At 34.2% G+C, this 20,947-nt stretch overlaps 3 protein-coding genes across 3 annotated transcripts; all 3 read right to left on the bottom strand.

Annotated features, from left to right (window-relative positions):
* Positions 1-392: 392 nt before the first annotated feature.
* Positions 393-8,386, bottom strand: LOC11409735 (aldehyde dehydrogenase family 2 member C4). The gene is made up of 9 exons (XM_039829577.1): positions 8,141-8,386; positions 7,384-7,526; positions 3,160-3,543; positions 2,895-2,984; positions 1,928-2,101; positions 1,685-1,822; positions 1,367-1,504; positions 1,220-1,281; positions 393-839 (listed from the first exon to the last, which is right to left on the bottom strand). The coding sequence occupies exons 1-9, from the start codon at positions 8,220-8,222 to the stop codon at positions 566-568; spliced, it is 1,485 nt and encodes a 494-aa protein (XP_039685511.1). The 5' UTR covers positions 8,223-8,386; the 3' UTR covers positions 393-565.
* A 3,829-nt stretch (positions 8,387-12,215) lies between these two features.
* Positions 12,216-16,582, bottom strand: LOC11406667 (FRIGIDA-like protein 4a). The gene is made up of 3 exons (XM_003629598.4): positions 15,604-16,582; positions 13,176-13,351; positions 12,216-13,064 (listed from the first exon to the last, which is right to left on the bottom strand). Exons 1-3 carry the CDS (start codon positions 16,442-16,444, stop codon positions 12,462-12,464), a joined length of 1,620 nt encoding a protein of 539 aa, XP_003629646.1. The 5' UTR covers positions 16,445-16,582; the 3' UTR covers positions 12,216-12,461.
* A 2,954-nt stretch (positions 16,583-19,536) lies between these two features.
* Positions 19,537-19,863, bottom strand: LOC11406666 (uncharacterized). The gene has a single exon (XM_003629597.3). It carries the CDS (start codon positions 19,861-19,863, stop codon positions 19,537-19,539), a length of 327 nt encoding a protein of 108 aa, XP_003629645.1.
* Positions 19,864-20,947: the final 1,084 nt, after the last annotated feature.

Below are 20,947 nucleotides of genomic sequence, written 5' to 3'. Positions count from 1 at the left end.
GCGACAAGGTGAAGTGGCAAATAAGTAAAGATCACCTCTCAAAAAAATAAGTAAAGAGCCGGTGGTTGGTTATTGGGTATGAATTAGGTGAAAATATAATTAAAAAAAATTTGGGCAAGCCAATACTTTTGTTTTGAATGGCAGTGTTCACAGTTATTTGAATAATTAAATCTAATTGGATAAACAAGATATCCTAAAAGGAATGCACACAATATTTAAAGTGTTCATAACTGTTTGAATAATTAAATCGATTTCTGTATATAAAAAAAAGACTATTTGATTTTTTTACGGGGGTAAGAAAAACCCTAGGTTGTCCCCTAAAAAAACCCTAGGTTGTATTATGCACATTTTTACACAAAATGACAGAAACCGAAGCTTATAATTAACACCAATGACAAAATCATTGAAAAACTTTATTTTCACGATTAATGGTTTATAATAGATGAGCTGAGTTCACCGATAAAAAAAGATAGCATTTGGGTGGTATAAAGTTGGAATTACTAGTCACTTTTTTTTTTTTTGGTCAAGAATTACTAGTCACTTTACAAAATACAAAGTTAAATACTTAGAGCCAGGGAGAATTATAAATGGGAGTAACAACAGATTTAACTTGTAGATACTTGTGAAGGGCTTCTAATCCATAATCTCTTCCAAATCCACTCATTTTATATCCTCCAAAAGGAATATCATCTCCAAAAGCAAAATAACAGTTTATCCAAATAGTGCCTGCACGAATGGATCTTGACACTGTGTTTGCAATATCCAAATTCTTTGTCACAATACCTGCTGCTAGTCCATATCTTGTATTATTAGCACTCTTAATTGCTTCCTCAATAGTCCTGTTATTCACATTTCATACCATAAATATATTTGAGATTAAAATAAAAATAATATTGAATTTTAAATGTCATTTTAGAGATTTTTATGAAAAGTCAAATTTGATTTGTTTTTGTTTATAATTGTAACTTTTTTTTAATGGTTCACTCATTAAAATCATTTTTTGAAGCTACTGGAAATAGCTTTACATTTTAATCAGACAAACCATTATTTTATATTCTAATTAATTTAAAAAGATTGAACAAACACAGTTAAAAATACTATAAATAATTTTGTTAGTTAAAAAGGTGATTTTTTTTCTTACATTATTAGTAACACTAACATTAGGTTGTATATACTAAATCTACAATATAAGAAATAAAAAAAAATAAAAAAAACTTACTTAAACTTCTTCAGTGCCATCACAGGACCAAATATTTCATCCTGTGCTATAACCATATCATCCTAAACAAGTAGTTAAACAATTTGTAAAGCAATGGTTATTAATTATGCCTAACATACAAAAATTGATTGTGGACTTGTTATTCACCTTTATATTGGAGAAAATTGTTGGTTCAATATAGTATCCTTTGTTTCCCACTGTTTTACCCCCAGTCAAAAGGGTAGCTCCTTCTTTCTTCCCATGCTCTATATATGAAAGAACTTTTTCAAATTGTTTCTTGTCAACCTACATTAATGTACACAAGATTGTAACCCAAAAGATGAGAATAATGCAAAGTAATTATTACCCCTCCGTCCATTTTTATAAACACCTTTTGAATCTATTTTTACACATTAAAAAGAGTGTTTCTAGTGTAACTAATTTGTAGGTTTTAACAATCATTGCGCCACTAGCTAGTTTCCTTACTTGAGGTCCTTGCTGAACTTTAGGATCAAATGGGTCTCCAATGACCCAAGTTTTAGCCTTTTCTACCAATTTTTTCTCAAATTCATCATAGATCCCTTCTTGAACAAACACACGTGAACTTGCAACACACACTTCTCCCTGTGTTCAGAAAAAGGAAAAATGAAAGGTTGGCGTTTGTCACATAAAACCAAATTAAGATGTTTAAAAAGAAAGGATCTCATGAAGCATTATATTATATATCACCTTGTTAAATAGGATGCCTAATAGAGCAAGTTCAGTAGCTTTGTCAATATCAGCATCATCAAATATTATGAGGGGTGACTTGCCTCCTAATTCAAGTGAAACATGTTTCAAGTTACTCTTAGCTGCAGCTTGCATTATCTCACGCCCAGTTTGTGTTGAACCAGTAAAGCTAACCTAAACATACATAAAAAATTAAAGCAATATTATATATTCAACATCAATATGGTCCATGTTTTGATGTCCCAGTCTCCCAGCCAGAGTGACATCGATTATCAACTACATTTGACTGCGATTCTCCACAACATAAAAAATGTGACGTGACTGTTACTAGGGGTGTTCAAATCCAAACTGATCCAAAATAAAACCGCAAACCGATCCAAAAAAACCGAAAACCGCAAAAAACCGAATATTTTTGGATGTGTTTGGATGTTGCTTTGGAAAAACCGCTATGATCGGATCGGATTTCGGATTGCGTTTTCAAAACCGAACCGAACCAAACCGAACCGCAAAAGTAAATTTTTATACTTATTTATTATTTTATTAGTATTATATATTGCACTGATATATTGCTTATTGGTATTTAATCTTATATATTGCATTAATTTAATCTATATTATTACTACTTCATCTATTTCAAATATAATCAATCATTTTCATTGTGTAATGTTAACTTTTTTAATAAATTTGTGTCATATTTTGTATCAAACCTATTATTTTATTGTGTATGAGTAATATTAATATTAAAAAAAAATTACATGTTACACTTTGGATATCCAAAAACCGATCCAAATTAAACCGCATATATTTGGGTCGAATCGGTTCAAATTTTTTTAACATAATCATCCAAACCGAACCGAACCGCACGTGATTTTTATTTTGGATCGGTTGATTTTTAACCTCAAAACCGATCCAAACCGGACCGCGAACACCCCTAACTGTTACCACCACAATTTTAAATCTCACTTACCGCATCAATGTCCATGTGTGAGCTCACTGCAGCACCAGCAGTAGCTCCAAATCCGGGTACTACATTGATCACTCCATCTGGGATTCCAGCCTACAAGAAGGCAAAAACAAAGAAAACACAATCACCTTGAGCTCAAGTAACATGTGATGTGCTATGTATCTCGACACTTCAAATTATTAATAGTGTCGATGTGTTGATGTTCGTGTCAATGCTTCATAGGTGATATAAGATGCTAAGTAGAAATTAATGATTTACCGAATCATACCAATTTAGCTAGATGAGCATAAAACAAAGCAGATAGAGGTGTTTGCTCAGCAGGTTTGACGACCATGGTGCACCCAGCAGCTAAGCAAGGGCTAACCTTGACAAAGAACAGGGAAGTGGGAAAGTTCCAAGGAATAATGTGTCCAACAACACCAATTGGTTCCATCAATGTATAAGCATGGAACTCTCTTGCAACTTTTAATACCTCTCCATGAATTTTATCAGCTGCACCTGCATAGTAACGAAGTGTATTTGCTGCTGAGGGAATGTCAAGAGCCTTACACATATGGTACAACTTTCCTGCATCAATGGCATCAAGTGCTGCTAGCTCTTCTATGTTTTCATCAATTAGGTCCGCAAATTTCATCATAAGTTTTGCTCTTTCCTGGTCAACATATATGACTTGTCAATTTTAACATGCTGCTAAATAAGACGAAAGTAACATAAGGGAAGAGAGGTGCATCAACCCTTAAACAAAAATTTCTTCATTGCAATATTGCCCCCCTAAATACTAGCAATTGCGCAATTTTGACCCTCATATTTTCCAGAGATTTTAACCTTTTTATATTTTTCTCAATTTTTTCCAAAATTTATATTCAGGTGACATCATTATTAATCTAGAACACAAAAACCCTTCTTCTTATGCCCTCATTTGCTTCATTTTTTAGCCTTCTCCCACTAAAGTAAAAGCATCATCGTCTTCATCTCTTCATCTTCTACGAGAAAAGGTACCCAGCCCTGTGAAAGAGAAGGTGGAAGCAAAGCTGGAAGAGCTTAAAGATGCTATTTCTGGTGGTTCGAACCAAACTATTAAAGATGCCATGGCTGCCCTCAATCAGGAAGTTATGCAGCTTGGACAGTCTCTATGTACAATGGTTCAACACAATAATACCATTCAACACCCACTTTATCAATTCCCAACACTCCACATCATTTTCTCTCTCTTAATTCAACATCCATTCAATTTTTACCTCTCCAATGGTTTTTTCATTCAACACCCTACCCCACCACATTTTATTTCTTATTCTTTATTTAATTTTATATTTTTGTTTTTATAATTATATAAAATTAAAATTATCGATTATAATTAAATTAAAATAAAGATACACTTAATTTTTTTTTGTTTGTAAAAACAAAATTTATTTAAATAATTTATTTATATTTTCTTAACTTAAAATGCAATACAACAAACTAAGCACGCAACACACAAATAGCTTAAAATGCAAGACAACAAACAAGCACACAACACACAATAATAAATGGGTAATTAGAATAATTTTGGTTGTTGAAATGGTTATTATTGGGATCCATTTCACTAAAAATAAGATTAAAACTTCAATTAGTTTGCTAATAGAAAGATAATAATAAGAAGAAGATAGTGAAAAACTTGGGTTTTTTTTTCTGTGTCCAAATCAAAAGAACCAAATCTCTATTTATAGAGAAAAAAAAATCATGAATTTTGGTATAATTTTTTTTTTTAAAAAAATTAATTTACAACGAAATAATTGAGGTTAAATTATGAAAATGATAAGAATCCGGACAACCAATTAAAACGTGCCACGTGTCCTTATCTATCCAAAAATTATTTTCTCTCTCCGCGCTCTGCACGCTCACGCGCCAGTTTTCAGCGAATGGCAGCGCGCCACGTGGCAATCCGGTCTGCATTCAATTGTGTTGAATTGGTTCAACCTCTCTCTCATCCAACACACCATTCAACTACTATTAAACACACCATTGCAATGAAAATGCTTGTTGAATGGCACATTAAACACACCATTGGAAATAATATATAACCAACCTGGAGCTGCAGATGCAGCAGGACCTACACCACCTGGTTAGCGAGTCTGGCCCCTCAGAAGTCAGAATCATCATCAGGCAAGGGAGCAGATGGGGATGTGATTGATGCTGATTTTACTGACTCTAAATGAGTTATAGAGATTATTTAATAGGATTGTTTTTATTTTATGCTACTTCCGTACTAAATTGGTAGTGATTTTTTGTCAATGGAGAGCGAGGGTTTTATTATAAATAGACTTTTTTTATAGGTGGTCATTGACGCACGTTTCTGTATCTTTGGAAATTTTGTATGTGAAATACAAGTATTATTGTGGATGGAATTTACAGGTCCTAATTTGAAATGAGAAAAACTTAAGATGATTTTACAGACACCTATTAAGATACGAACCTGCGTGATTTTACAAATGATTGTTTGCATGTTAAACAATGTAATGATGCAACTTTGTATAAACGATAGTGTCACAATCGGCTAGATTGTACGACGGTGTAGGTGACATTTATTTTTGATTTTAGACATTTTTAGTTTGCTCTAAGTACCAATCTGCTATACAAATTACCATTAGTGAGCCGGAAAGCAGTCTTCTTTTTAACTACTCTACTAATTCCCAACTCTTTCTATCATATGCTTTGTGAATTATATTGAGCTACCTTCTTACATTGTATCTTTGCCTTTTTTTTTTATAAATTTCTTTGAGATAGTAATTTCTATTTTTGTGGTTTTAAAATCTTTATTGACTTTCTCTGAATATTAGAGATTATTTAGTGAAACTAATGAACTGCATTTCATTCCCGACTGTTTATATGAAAAATTGATGAGGAAAGTGTAGGTAATGTGATGATAGATGAGTGATGGAAAATGAGGGTATTTGAGTGAGTTTATATATGCACCTATTAAACTTGCAAATGGAATTAAAGAGATTGAGATGAGTGGAGAAAGTTTTAGAAACAAAAAGATAAATAGTTGGTGGGTGAAAACCATGTGATCTAAAAATATGGATTTGTGTGGATATGGGAGAACTCAAAGATTGAGTTGAGATTTGAGGGTTCAAACGAGTTTGTGGAAAGGGGAGGGTTTGTTGGTAGAAAGGAACCAAAGGAAAAGTGGGAAGATGAAACATAGTTTGAAGATGGATAAGATGGAATATAGAAGATGAAGCCATGGTTACGATGAAGCATACTTCCTAAAAATACGTTTGATTGAGGAATATAATGACATTTTTTTTTTTTGTCAAACAGTCTATTGGATATAAATTCATCCCTTAAGATGAATAAACCAGGAATTTAAGGTTTGAAACCCGACCCTTGTATATCGCAATGTTCATGCCAACATATTCATGCGATTATAATGACATTTTTTACTAAACTATACAATGACATTTGTTACGGGTCCATTCCAACATATTCACGCGATTATAATGACATCCTTTAGTAAATTATACAATGACATTTGTTACGTTTTAATATATAGCCAATAAAACATTTGAGTTTGTACCATAAAAGTAAAAAATTAAACATTTTACTCGATCGTTCAGCTTTTAAAAGTTTGGCGTGAACATGATATATTGAAATATGATATTCATCGACGTATATAAGTAGTTTTTTTTTTTTTACTAATACATTGTACAGTCTAAAATGTTCTACGGTTTAGGTCTTTTAAATTTACTATGAGATTAACTATCAAGTCTACAACCAAATATCAATTTTTTCACGTACACAAGTAAACTTCTTTATTTTTTTTGAAGAAAAGTAAACTTCTTTATTCATTTAAGAAAAAATACTTTCATTCAATCAAGGAACGTGCCAATTGTGATTATTGGGGAGGAAATAATAGTGAAGCCAAGAATGCTTAAGCAAATCAATATTAAAGACTTCCTCCTCATAGTGTGGAGGAAGGATGCTCATAGTGTGGAGGAAGGATGCACGCATGAGTGAAAATCAAGAGAAGCAAAGATAAGATATGTGATCAAGTTGTACCTAATAAGAAAATATATAATAAAATCTAATGGACTCTAACTTACTAATATAAAAGCTCAATAACTAAAGTTCAATATTTTATTATCTAACATATATCTTCAAACTCACAATGAATCAACAAGAAGCATTGTGAGTTTGTCAAACAAAATACGAAAAACATACTAAATAATATAAAGTTCAAACAATGGTCATGTTCAAAGTTGGATATGCTCCAAGTACATGCACACCTTTTATATGTTTGACATTGAAAGATTTGTATAGAGGATCAAGTTTTGCTTTGAAGTTGTGATTTACCAATGTTTTTGTTTTGTTGTTGATTATGGGCTTAAGATTCTTATCAAGAATTATCCAAATTTTTTGTCTAAAATAATTCATTTAATATCAACATAGTAGTATATATATATATATATATATATATATATATATGAAAATAGAGGAAGGAAAAATAACATACAGCACCAGGCAGGCGGGGCCAAGGACCAAAGTCAAATGCATAACGAGCTGCCTTTACAGCAACATCAATGTCTTCTTTGGTTCCTTCGCTGATCCTTGCTATAACTTCTCCTGTTCTTGGATCTATTGTTTCAAATGTCTTGCCTGTTTTTCTCAATTTTTCGTCCAGCAACACACAAAAGCACATAAATAAGAGTTTTTTTTTTTTTTAATAGGGTCAAAATAATTCAGAATTCAACGGGAGGTAAATAAAGTTAGCCAAGAATTATTCCATCAATAAATCCATCAATTCTTCAACGATTCGTTATTGAATAAAATTCATTAAACACCTAAGTTCGATCACTTGATTGTAAATAAGAGTTTTTTTTTCACGAACATGCTTTGTAAAATAAATAAAACTTACCGTTTGTTGCTAATATGTCAAAGTTTATAAATAAGAGTTTCAAAAACAATTTGTCATATCTAATTTTTCTTTCTTGAAAAAGATTAAAAAATATTGAACATTTAGCAAATTAATTTTGTTGTAATTTTTAAAATAATAATAACATGATGGTTATAGCATGACTGATGTGTCAGTGTTATTATTACCATATTTGTTGAGGCAACTATTTATCATTCAAGTTAAATAAAAACGCAAAACTTTGTTATTTATAGATAGAATCATGTCAATTTGTGAGAGAAGGAGCAGAGAAAGCTAGAAAAAAAAAATAGCACTAGTGTGAACAAAATAAATGGAAATATATTATTATAGTATTGACCTGTAACCGAATCCACAAAATCTCCATCGATGAATAACTTGGTGAACTTGATGGTGGGTTCGCCATTAACTGGGCCAGTCATCTTTTGTGTTTGTGGGGTTCACTTGAGTGATTGATGAAATGAAATAAGAGAGTGCAGTTTGAGAATTGAGATGTTATAGAAATTGAATCCATTATTATTATATGTTTAATTACGACATTATTGAGAAAAATATGGTTTATTCCACATAAACAATATTATCATTGTAATTGCACTCCTTGTGTATTTTTTAAATTTATAGTATTTGTTTTGTTTTTCGGTCAAGATCTATAGTATTTGTTATTGCTCACAAAAAGAATATTCTTATTTGTATACGAATTTACCATAGTTGTTATACGATTTCTTTCATACGTCACTCTCATATCCTACAATCAGATAGATTTATCACGTCCTCACAAAAAGAAAAAAAATAGAGTTATCATTATCTTAATCACGCCGCTAAAACTAGAATTTTAGGCTTAAGATTTTGGGTCTTTACAAGTATCTTTGGAGTATTTTCTAAAGATTCTAAAATAAAAAAAATATAAATATTTCAATTTTCAATGCATTTTTTTTTTAAGAAGTTAAAATGAAATTATATAACCAACCAAAAAGCAGTTCCCAAGCAAAAGGTGTGCCTAGTAACCACTACAGAGATACAGTGTCTGTACAAATAGTAAAACAAAAAACCAAACAATTAGCCTATGCCCAGACAAGCTAAAGGGCTAGACCACCACATCTGGGTGCCATACATAAACATGGCATTTTTAGCCTTCAGCCACCCTGAAGATAACAATTTGACCTTATCTAACAGACGAGGAACATGTGTTACAATATTATTAAACAGACGGTTGTTACGTTCATTCCACACAACCCACATACACAATAACCAAATAAGTTGCATGAACGAGCGTATAGCTTTACTGCCACCTGTCATATGCATAAACTGCACCAAACGATCGAAAATATTATTGGAATCCACCCCATCGAATCCAATCCACTCACGGACCTGCTGCCATAAAGCTGCACTCATTGTGCACGAAAGAAAAAGATGTATGCTATCTCCACGTGCCTGCAACCTGACACACACACAATGTCTTCTGTTGCAATAGCACCACACATAGTCAGGTTAGCTTTTGTTGGTAAGCGGTCTCAAATGAGTCTTCAAGCAAACAACGAGACCTTCAGCGGAATCTGTTTATGCCACACAAAATCCAGAGACGTGTCCATCTGAGAAGTATCACAATTAAGTAACAAGTCATAGGCGAATAAAAAAAATGTTTTGAACGAATTAATGAAGTTCATTTTTCAAAAACATTATTAAAAAGTGGAGTTTTTTGAAACATACCAAAACGTTATCTATTGAATCCCTTACAAAAAGATTTTGATTAGGAAGAACTCAACGGAACCCCCTCGAATTCATCAAAGAAAGAGTGGATCCCCGTTGAGTCTCGCACAGAATATCCAGTAGAAATGTCTGGAAGCCAAACCCATTTATCTGAAACATTTGGAACCAACACATCATCAAATAGTAACGCCCTACACTCCTCTAACATATCCTCAGCCCATGCGCCGCCAACTCAAACCCCCCCCCCGTCCCGCGCCAGACCCGTTAAAAACAAGTTGCCCACCGAAATGGTTTTGTTCACACCCAAGTCAAACAAACGGCGAAACCGCACACTAAGCGGACTACCACCAATCCACCAAGAACAAAAGGTATTCCAACCTATCTAAATAATTTTGTGACAATCCTCACTCCCACCCCAAAAAAAAATTATTCAATAAAGATTCAATGGAAGAGATTATACCTGATGGAGCTTTCAAGAATGAAAGGGCATAGACATGAAGAGAAGTCAGAACTGCTTTAAGAAGGATCAAACGGCCACCGAAAGATAGAAACCTGCTATTCCAACCCGACAATCTAGATTTAATGCGATTCACAATAGGGTTCCAAAACGATATTCTCCGCGGATTACCACCAATAGGCAGGCCTAGGTCCCAAAACTAATTAATATGAATAAATTTGTAAATAGAATCCACAAAATAATGCTTATTCCACTTGCAAATTGTAAATTTGTATTCCTTTTTGGGTAAATTACCCAAAATTTATGTGTCACCGAAAAAAAATCAGTTTGGTAAATATTATGTTACTCAATGTATATTTTTTTCTATTGCACCGCTCACAGGGTAGAGCAAGGTTTCTCTTTTTCCCTTTATTCAACAAATTATTAGTACTCGATAATGATACATTTGAAAGGGGAAAAAACAAATAGCGTGTACTACTATATGATAATTTGTGTTAGAATTTATATTTAGAGTCCTTTATAAAAGTAGTATTTCTTATTTTTAAAAAACCAAATCAAATTTATTAAAAAATAACAATTAAAACCCAGTACAAGGTATACCAAGGTGCTAAACTTAATGAATCAATGTTCGTTGGATGAACTCTTAACTTTTATAATTGACTTATGCTAGGATCTAAATTTGCCAGCGACACCATGACGCCAATGGGGCGTAGTATGCTGCTAGCCATAGTGGAGGAAAAGAACGAAGGATTGTGGGAGAAAGGACAAAGCTATTTTGAGGTTAAGATACAACGAAAGACAAAAGTGGATGGAGTGTGTTGGTTTCCACCGAGAAATGTTTAAAGAGAAAAACAATTTGACCTGCTAGAGTCGACGTTTAGACCATTTTTCTAATTAGAACAAAAGGTATTCCAACCCATCCAAGTAATTTTGCGACAATCCTCACTTCAACCCCAAAAAAAATTATTCAATAAAGATTTAATGGAAGAGATTATACCTGATAGAACTTTGAAGAATAAAAAGGCATAGACAGGAAGAGAAGTCAGAACTGCTTTAAGAAGGATCAAGCGGCCACCGAAAGATAGAAACCTGCTATTCCAACCCGATAGTCTAGATTTAATGTGATTCACAATAGGGTCCCAAAACGATATTCTTTGCGGATTACCACCAATAGGCAGGCCTAGGTGATTTGGGTACTTGTTGGCATAAAATAGATGAGATGTTGACAAACCAATTTGGGGAGATACAATCATCGTTTGATAGGAGCGTTACAGTCTTGGAACATAGGTACAAAGATGTCACTTTGTACTCCGGTGGGGGATCACATGTCTAGACAAGCCATGAACTTTATTTTTGTGGAAGAAGCGCGTGCTAGGAAAACCTTGTGCATCGAGAAAAAAACTTGCGGTTGTGTTCAAAGGACGTCGTATGGCCTACCTTGTGCATGCTTCATTGCTATGAAAATCCGTCACAACAAGCCCATTCGATTGGATGGGATACACCCGCATTGGCATAAGTTGTATAGCGTCACAACAAGCCCATTCGATTAGGTGAAGAAGAAAGTAGTGAAGATTTGTGTTGCATAATGTGGAAAATTTAACGGATTTCAAACAATTGTGAAACGTTAACGCATTATCGGTTCTGTGTAATGTTACCGAATAATTGATAACCTATGAAATGTTGATGTTTGTGATTGCTGGATGTTGTTGTTTCGATTTGATTTCCTCCGAAATTGCCGTTTGAAATTATAGGTAACACATGACAAATTTCCTAGGCTAAACCAGTGCAGACTGCACTGGTTCTGTTAACTGCCGCTGGATTCCAGCAGTTGTTAACTGTCGGCGCTTAGACTAACGGTTGTTAACTGCCGCTGAGAACAATTATGTAAATTACTTGTGCTAATAGGAAGTTTCCTATGTCAGAAAAGCAATTTTCTAATTCCTTTGACTACAAGCCTTCTCCGAGCAAAGTGGTCAGGCCTTGCGCAAGGAGGGACTAAGGACCAATACAGTCACACACATATGTTGACAGCAAAAAGGTTGATTAACACACTAATCCTCTTGTTAATGCCCTCCCAACAATTGCAATACTCTTAAAAGTAGACACCCTGCACGACTGCATGCCTGCACCCGTATTATAATTTATATCAGGTGTATTCTTACAAATGTTCGGGTTGGCCTTTGTCGATTAATCATAATATTTAAGATATTACGGTAACTAAGTCCTATATAATTTAAATATGCGTATACAATTAAAAAAAAACACTTTTAAGACGACAACAATTAGAGTGCATTTTTCAAATGATCCCCAACTACGATTATCATAATGTACTACTACATAAAAGTTCACTTTGGCACACCATAGATCTATGTATTTAAAGAAATACATTCCTAGGATACTCCTCTATTTTCAATATTAACATACACAAAGAAATTGATTAGATGAAAGTAGCATAAAAGGAAACAGCCAACAAATGACTGAGGGGGAATAAGAAAATTCAACCCCTGTAGCTGGTTTGATCTGTTGTGTATGGATAAGTTGGTGGAGCAGCACTTCCGTAATCATATTGCCCGTAGTTAGTCTGTCCTGCATAAGAACTACTGGATAGATAACTAGAGGGGCCTAAATTGTCGACAGGGTATGAGTAGTGTTGTTGTGCCATTCCTATTCCAGCTGGGCTTTGAGTGATAGAGGTTCCATAGGTTCCTGCGTATGGATTAGCAGCAGTTGAATTTTCCAGCATATTCTGGCTTTGGTAGTGTAATGGTGCAGAATATCTTGCAATAGGGCTAGGATGCACAGGAGCCAGATTGTTCCTACGACTAAGGCGACTAAAAGATGACGGGTATACACTAGTTTTGGCTGACTTGGCTGGACGGGAAGAGCTTGTCCCTCGACCGCCACGCTTTCGAGGTGGTCTACTTCCACTTCCACTTCCACTTCCAAATGATGAAGTATTCTTTCGCTCAAACTTGTTTTTGTCCAACTGGGAAACCCGTCTTTTCAATTTATCAAGTCTAAATTTTGATTCAAGTTTGTGATCTTCCACACATTTGATTACATCCTTAATCGAAGTCAACTCCAAAGTATTTGCCTCATCCTGAAAAATACAATGTTTTAACAAAGTGGTCCATTTAAGATGTGTTTCATGAGGTAATTATTGTAAATGCATTACTATATGAAACTGAATTGAAAAGGTAGCTGTCCATACCGTTGCGACCTGACTGTTATTTCCGCTTTTCAATATGGTAGCAACATTATTTTCGTAGTTCCGAACATAAGAATTGAGTAGCTCAATTGGTTTAAATCTTTCGGTCAAACCAGATTCTGAAGCAAAATAAACAGCTTCCATCTCTTTGCCATTTTTTACTAATTCATCTATAATATCTGCATAAAACACTTGCTTTTGTTAGTGTTAAGTATGAAGGGAGCTCAAACTAAAAAAGTATGATGCACTGCTCAAAACTGAATCGCATATCTAATAAAGTCCTCTGATGCTTTAAGTGTGTCAAATACATATGAACCAAGTTAAAAACTGTACGTGAAAACACAGTCTGAAATTTCTCTTACTAGTTGATTTAAGGTCATCTATCCTTCCTGCTCTGCCTTATTATCCAGAAAATTTAACTCTCAAGTGCTAAGACATCTATAAGGATAGGTGTAATAGGCTAAGCTGGAATTTGAAAAAACTATAATATTAAGAAATGGAGACATTTATTAAGGGGCTGTAGAAAGTTTCCCCAAAATAAGGTGACAAACTGGCAGTGTATGGTGGATGGACAAAACTTTAAACGTGGGATTGGGACCTGTGGCTGGTGGCGTTTCACAAATTGCATATGGTGGGCTGGCATAAAATACGGTAAGGCACCGATATTTAACAACAGTGGCACTCAACACATAACATTGACCAGAATCAATATTCGAAGTAGTAATCAGAATCAACACTAAGAAATGAAGACATTTATTGAGAGGCTGTAGAAAATTTCCCCATAATGTGACAACATGGCAGTTTATGGGTGATGGACCAAACATTTCCATATTAAATGTGGGATTGGGACCTGTGGTTGGCGGTGCTTCACAAATTGCATATGGTGGCTGGCATAAAATCCATGAAGGCGCCACAACGACTGCTATTTAACAAAACTGGCACTTAACACGTGCCATTGAGCAGAATCAACAATTGAAGTAGTACTCAGAGCAATGGCGAAATACTTTCGACTCAATGAAAGCTACTTCTATAGAATAAAATACAAAATGGTCCCTTAAATTTGAAAATTTTAATAGACCTAAACCTCTTATCCATGTTCTAAGGAAAAGGTAGGGAATCCCCTTTAAGTCCACAACATCAACGGTGGAAAACATGTTATGTTAACCCATGCAAGGATATGTGAACATAATACAACTTACATATGTGAACATCAACGGTGGAATCCCCTTTAAGTCCACAACATCAACTGTGGAAAAACATCCTATGCTAACCCATGCAAGGATGTGTGAACAAAATACAACTCACATATGATACTTCTTCTCATCCCATCCCCACTATTTTCCCACGACCAATGTATCCCCCACAATTACTTTGCAGACACTTTTTCTTATTAAGATACTTTCTTTTTTCTCGTCCCATCTCTACCATAACTCCAAACAAAGTTTCAGGTTTTTCATCTTCATCCACTCTTCCCAACATCATGGCAACACCAACTTTCACTGCCAACACCAGGCTTTGAGCAAATTACACTTGGCTTGCACACTATTCAGCTTCATTCAGTTTATTTGATGTTTGGCAGATTTGATCCACAGTTGGTTAAAAAGGGGATGAAAACACACATTTATCAGTAGGTGGTGGAAGAAAAAAAACAGGAAGCATGCATTTGTTTCAAATGCAATTGGAGGTTTTAGGAGTCACCTACTCAACCTGGGTCACTGCTTGTATAGTTTTGGATGGGAAATTGACAGAATACATTCTAGTTCTGCATAGGTTTATTTGGGAGATCAGGGAATGGTGTCAGGGAGGCAGACATAACTTAGAAGAAACCGAGGGGAAAAACTGGCCAGACAACATCTGAAAATACCCGTGCTCTGTTGGAATATATAAAAAATCCAACTCACCCATATTTATTTTGCCTTAATTGCCACTAAAGAAAGGTTTTTTTTTTCCCGCATAATGACTAACTTTTGAAAGGAGTACCTTGCCTTTTGGCTAATACCAGTACATGTAGAAGACAACAGAAATGTGATATGTTCCAAATTGCATCAATCTGACCCTATATTAAAAAACAATGCTCAAGATTTTCCTCAATTCTCCAGCTACCTCTCAAATGAGGAAACCAGTGAGGATCGAGGGAGGTTGGTCCTTCTCCATGGAAGGGTACTACAGACCACACAAGCTAAACAAAACTAGGTTCTAAGGCTCTAATCTATTGACAAGTTCAAAATTTTGTAGCACGACACACTAGCTTCTTACAATAAGAGCATTGAAAAGTCACAAACACGCAAAACCTTAAAATGCTACTTCCAAACCAGAGCATAGATAATTGATTTAGGGAACATTTATATCCCAATCATTAACCATTCTAATTATATAGATAGATAGATAGATAATTAACAGAACATTCAAAAAACATAGATAGGAAACAAACCTATCATCTTGTCTCCAAATTCTAAGGAAGCAGCAACCTTAGCCATATCCCTCCTAGAAGCAAACTTCATCACCGATTTCCTCAAATACTCATCATCGACTTTCGACCTTAACCCAAAACACACAACCATCTGCAAAAACATCACCATTTCAGCAGCACCTTTCTCCGGTTCCCCATCAAGCTGCTCCTTCCACAAATCCAAAAGACTCCCAGCTCTCTCCACAATCGTTCTTGAATACACACTCGACTCCGAAATCAACCCTTGAATCAAAAGCCCACAGGCCCATCTCTTATCAGTAACACCAGACTTCCCCTCTGTTTTACACGTCAGATACTCTTCCACAGCATCCAGCACCAATCTCGGAGCATCCACAGCCTCTTTTAACGCTGCCGCTATCTCCGGCCTCAACATTATCGACTCTTTCCTCTTCGAAATTACAAACATAAGCAGAGATTCAGCGTCCATTTTCCTCGACAGCGATTTAAGCGCAGCTGCGATATTGGACGGTGGATTAGGGTTACGGAGGGCAGCGAGTGCGGCTTCTTTCTGTTCATCGATGCGTGCGGCGGCGGAGGATTCACGTTCAGGGATGGAATTTTCTTGGTTGGCGAGAGATTCTAGGGTTTCTTTGTGGCGTGATTCGAGGGATTGAAATTGGGAATCTAGGGTTTGGAATTTCTGAGAAATGGAATCTTGAAGAAAAGAGAAATGATTGTTGAGTTTTGTGAATAGGTCGGTGCATTTGATGAGAGTGTTCTTTTGAGATTCTAATTCGTTGAAAAATTGATGAACTTTGTTAGTTTCTGATGAGATTGTTGTTGCAACCAATTGAGTCGCCATTGTAGTGTTTGAAGATAGAGTGCTGTGTGAAACAAACCCTAATAAACCATTCTGAAAGAGAAACACAAGTGAGTAATGGCTTTGGTACCTTCAGACTAAGCAATAAGATGGTAGAGTAGAGATACGTAAACAGAGGCACTAAACTCAGAAAATTAGCAACTTATGGGCCCGGCTTCAAATACATGTCCTCTAATTCATATTGGAACCTCCATACATACTTACATAGGTGTGTGTCTTCTTATCAAAAAAGAAAGAAAAAACGGGTGTAGGTTTTTTTTTAAGAAGTGTGTTAAGGTTTTATTAATCTATCAGAAATGATATTTAAACATCAATTTTATGACAACTGTTGTACAATCTTCTCTCTCATACTCACATTATCTTCTTATTCTCTCTCTATTGTTTTTGACCAATAAGAAGAGAGAAAAGGTAGGTTGTCACAAAAGTTGTCACTAAAAGGTTGTTCAAATATCATTACTCTTAATCTATTCTCATTTATTTTTCAGTGAGCGTAAATTAGAAAGTTGTACATTAACGTGTATTTCACAAATTTTTAGGTATAATTTTTTTACTCCCAATTAGTTTTAGGGGGGTATTGGATTGAGATTTCAAAGGATTTTAAAAGACTTTTTTGTTTTATAAAAGTCTTGTGGTATTCAATCAAGATTTTTAAGGAATGTAAAACATTCTTGTGGTATTCAATTAGGATTTTCAAGATTTTTTAATGAGTCCAATGAAATCCAGTGGTATTCAATTGAGATTTCGCATAACTTAAAAATTGTCTGCTAGTATTCAAAACTCTACGGATTTTAATGGATTGTTGTGAGTAATGGATTTTGTGAGATTGTTTAATGTAAAATGTACTTACTAACAATCTCACACCTAGCCTTGAGACTTTTTTGTCTCCCACACATAGCCTTGAGATTTTGTAATACTCTTCCAAATTCTTTTTTTTTTTACGTTTCTTCCAAATTCTTTTTTGTTCTACTGTAACAATGGCAGGTTATATATTTTGTTTGGCAAACTTATTGTCGAAATCATCATGCATCTAACTTGCACTTTTCTTAACATAACTTGTACATTCATTAAAAAAAAGAATATATTGTATAATCTTGTGGTTAATTTACCATCTACCTATATATCAAATTATTATAAAAATCACAACTTTACGTTCATTGGTATTATAATAATTTTTCTACTTGCATTTTTCTACCTGTAACATGCATTTTTCAATCAAATTATTATAATCAATAAACTAACATAACTTATTTTTAGATCTATTTATTTTGATATTATATGTCCAGAATTTTTAAGATCAATCAACCTGCTAGTAGTATATTATCTAATAGTCTTTTTTTTGAAGAAATATTACACTCATTGATTCAATGTTTTGTTTTCGATTGATTTATAACTGTATTTTTGTTTTTGAGATTTTTTGGTCTGTACTATATCTTTAAATTTATTGACCCTTTTAAAATCTTAAAAATCCATTAAAATCCTTTAAAATCTATATCATGAATCCATTAAAATCTTGCAAAGAATCTTGATTGTAAAAAGTTTTTTAAAATCCCACAAAATCAATACAATCCAACAAAGTCTTTTAAAATCTTCAAGATTTTTTCTATCAAAACAGTCTTTTAAAATCTCAATCCAATGCAATGATGCAAGTCTGTCTCTGCCTTGGAATGTTACATGAGTGGAAACTTATATCATATGGTACGTTACATTCATCCATTTTATACTAACTCTAAATTTGTTGTCTCCGGATTAAAACCTTTAAGTGATTTGCCATTGATGTCGTATACATGTAAAATGACACATGTTTATTTAATGTGTGACATCATAGTCTTTTTTTATAAGGGAAAAATTAGGTGATAGAAATTAGTGGATGAATCGTTTTGATTCTATGTTCCAATTTCATGAATTTATTTGTCAATTGACAAAATTAAAGGATTATTTTGACTTACATTCGCAATATCAATTTATATATTTCTATGGAAGTATGAGTTGGTCTAATGTGCTTCACGCAGAAATTCAGGGCGGGTATTTGTTGTGTTAGCAAGAAAGGTTAAAAACATTTTTTTTTTTACTCTCTTTAGGTTGTTCAACTTGTCACCATGTGTAATAATCAATTTCGTCACCACGTCAACTTGTTGAAGATTACTAGAGATTACATGATGAGAGAATGAGTCTTAGTATGTGTTTGAAATACCGGTGGAAAGCTCAAAAAAGCACTTTTAGGCAAAAGCTGGAATTTCCAGCTTCATAAAATCACGCTAAAAGTGACATTGGATAGCGTGCATCGTGAAAAAAACGTGATGCCAAACACTGCTTTAGAATTTCATGGCACTCTTCATGAAGGGAATATTTCCATAAATATCTTAACAAAATCGGAAGCTAGTGATGTTGACCCTATTACTATGGTGCAGGATCTCCTAGCACTTTGTTATCAGCCCTCTTGACTGATGTCATGGGTGTGTTCTTTTTAAGGATTTACTTTCTTTTTTCTCTTTCATCTATTAAAAAAAATGATATGTTAAAAAAAAGTACAAGGAGGTGCTTCATCTCATTACAAGTTTACAACCTCAGAATGATACATATAGATTAAGTGGAGGGTAATTAACCCTTGAGCAAATATTTCAGAGGGTTCGCACATTACTCAAAATAAAGACAATGACCCGTACCCTAATGAAAAACCACTTAACCTTCGTTCTACACATATTCACTTTCTTTAAATCAACCAATGTTTAATATTGTTAGTTTTTATGGTGGGTGAGAATGGAGATCAAACATTTAACCTCTCATCACTTCACTTCTTAACTCTTAACTCTTACACCCCATGCACAAATTAAAAACTTTACTACCCTTATGAAAAATAATTTCCCCATAAGTCATAACTTCTCCATCAATAAAATTGAACTCCACCGTGCAATGGTCTCACTTATATTACAAATTAAAAATATGCATATAACCGGTGATAAACATTGCATAAACAAAAAGAAGAATCAGACTATAGGCTAAGTAATATGAAGAAAAAGAGATGCAAACATTGCTAACATAAAGTCTCAAATTTCCCTAGCTTTGCCTTAAACTACTCATTTCTTTTGATAATTAATAAATTTACAAGGATCGGCAAACCGAACAGAGAAAGATCTAGACAGGTAATCTGGTTCATCAAACACTGTCCCTTGTTCAAAATTCTGAGAATAAGTGAAAGGATCATAAGGATCCTGCTGCAAAGGTGATGATGTAGACTCAAGTAGCTTCTTCTTCTCTTTCTTGAGCTTCATCCACAACATTTTCCATCTAAATTTACTTGATCTTGTAGTTGCTGATAGAGAGTTTGTGTGCTCGATTTCATAGCAAAATCTTCCCAATTCTTTGGTCTTCCTGCTAGAATTGCACTCGCTTTTGATATCCATGGCAGCTGCTAGTGAAATAAGTAAACTGATGAGAAGTGACTAAACTTGAGAATACAAGCACATGCTATTGCATTTGATATAAGAGTGTCTACTCTTGGCCTATATAGCACTAATACAAACGAGAAATGATATTTGTACAACCATTTTGCTACAACTTTTTGACAACTTGCTCTTTCAGACTCACATGATGGTATTATTCTCTCTTTTCCTTTTTCTTTCTATATTGTTTTTGACCAATCAAAAGAGAGAGAAACAAAGTTGTCACCAAAGTTGTCATTAAATGGATGTACAAATATCATTGCTCAATACAAACACATGCTGAGTGTTGGCATCAATAATAATTTTAAAGATGAAAGTAATTGAATGGAACCCATGCATCAGTGTACGACACTAACACATGTCAGATATTAGACACATATTCAATGTGAAATCTCGGTACATATGTATGCGCAATTCTCTAGCTAAAGGTAAAGGCAATCAACTAACTTCAGCAGAAGAAGACTAATTTCTCTTTAATTAATCAGTAAGAATCAAAGCATCCAAAGCCAATACATGTTCACCAAATTTTTCTACCCTGGTTAAGTTAAGTGGATAACGATTCTATAAATTAATAGCTCTGGCACGTGATGCACGTGACAGACTGCAAATTATTGTCAAGTGGAACTGTTTTCAGAGACAACTTTATCATGTGCGGGGCTGTGTTTTGGTGCAGAAATAATTTTCATAATTTGAAGATATCATATCAATTGGAGACATAATTCTCAGTTCCCTTTCAGTTGTACTCAGTCTAGCATATGCCCAGATTTATAGCAGCATTTGCCAATTGCCAATGCAACTTCGCACAAAGCATCATTAAAATTATAATAACCACAGGTTTCAGGTTGTGATTTGAAATTTTTATTTCATTCAATTCTCTAATGATACAAGGGAGGCATATATATGGCCAATCTCAAATGCTAAACATAAAAGTATACAATACTTGCATTGCAAGTAATCCCTTAAAACTGCCACAACACTACTAAGACTAATAATTATTTCCTCTATTTTACTCATTTTTTCTTAATTCAAACCAGTGTGGAATATA

Source organism: Medicago truncatula, chromosome 8 (assembly GCF_003473485.1).
Source record: "Medicago truncatula cultivar Jemalong A17 chromosome 8, MtrunA17r5.0-ANR, whole genome shotgun sequence".
Lineage (NCBI taxonomy): Eukaryota > Viridiplantae > Streptophyta > Magnoliopsida > Fabales > Fabaceae > Medicago > Medicago truncatula.
Note: the sequence above shows the minus strand (reverse complement) of the source record. Positions and strands in the feature narration are given on the sequence as shown.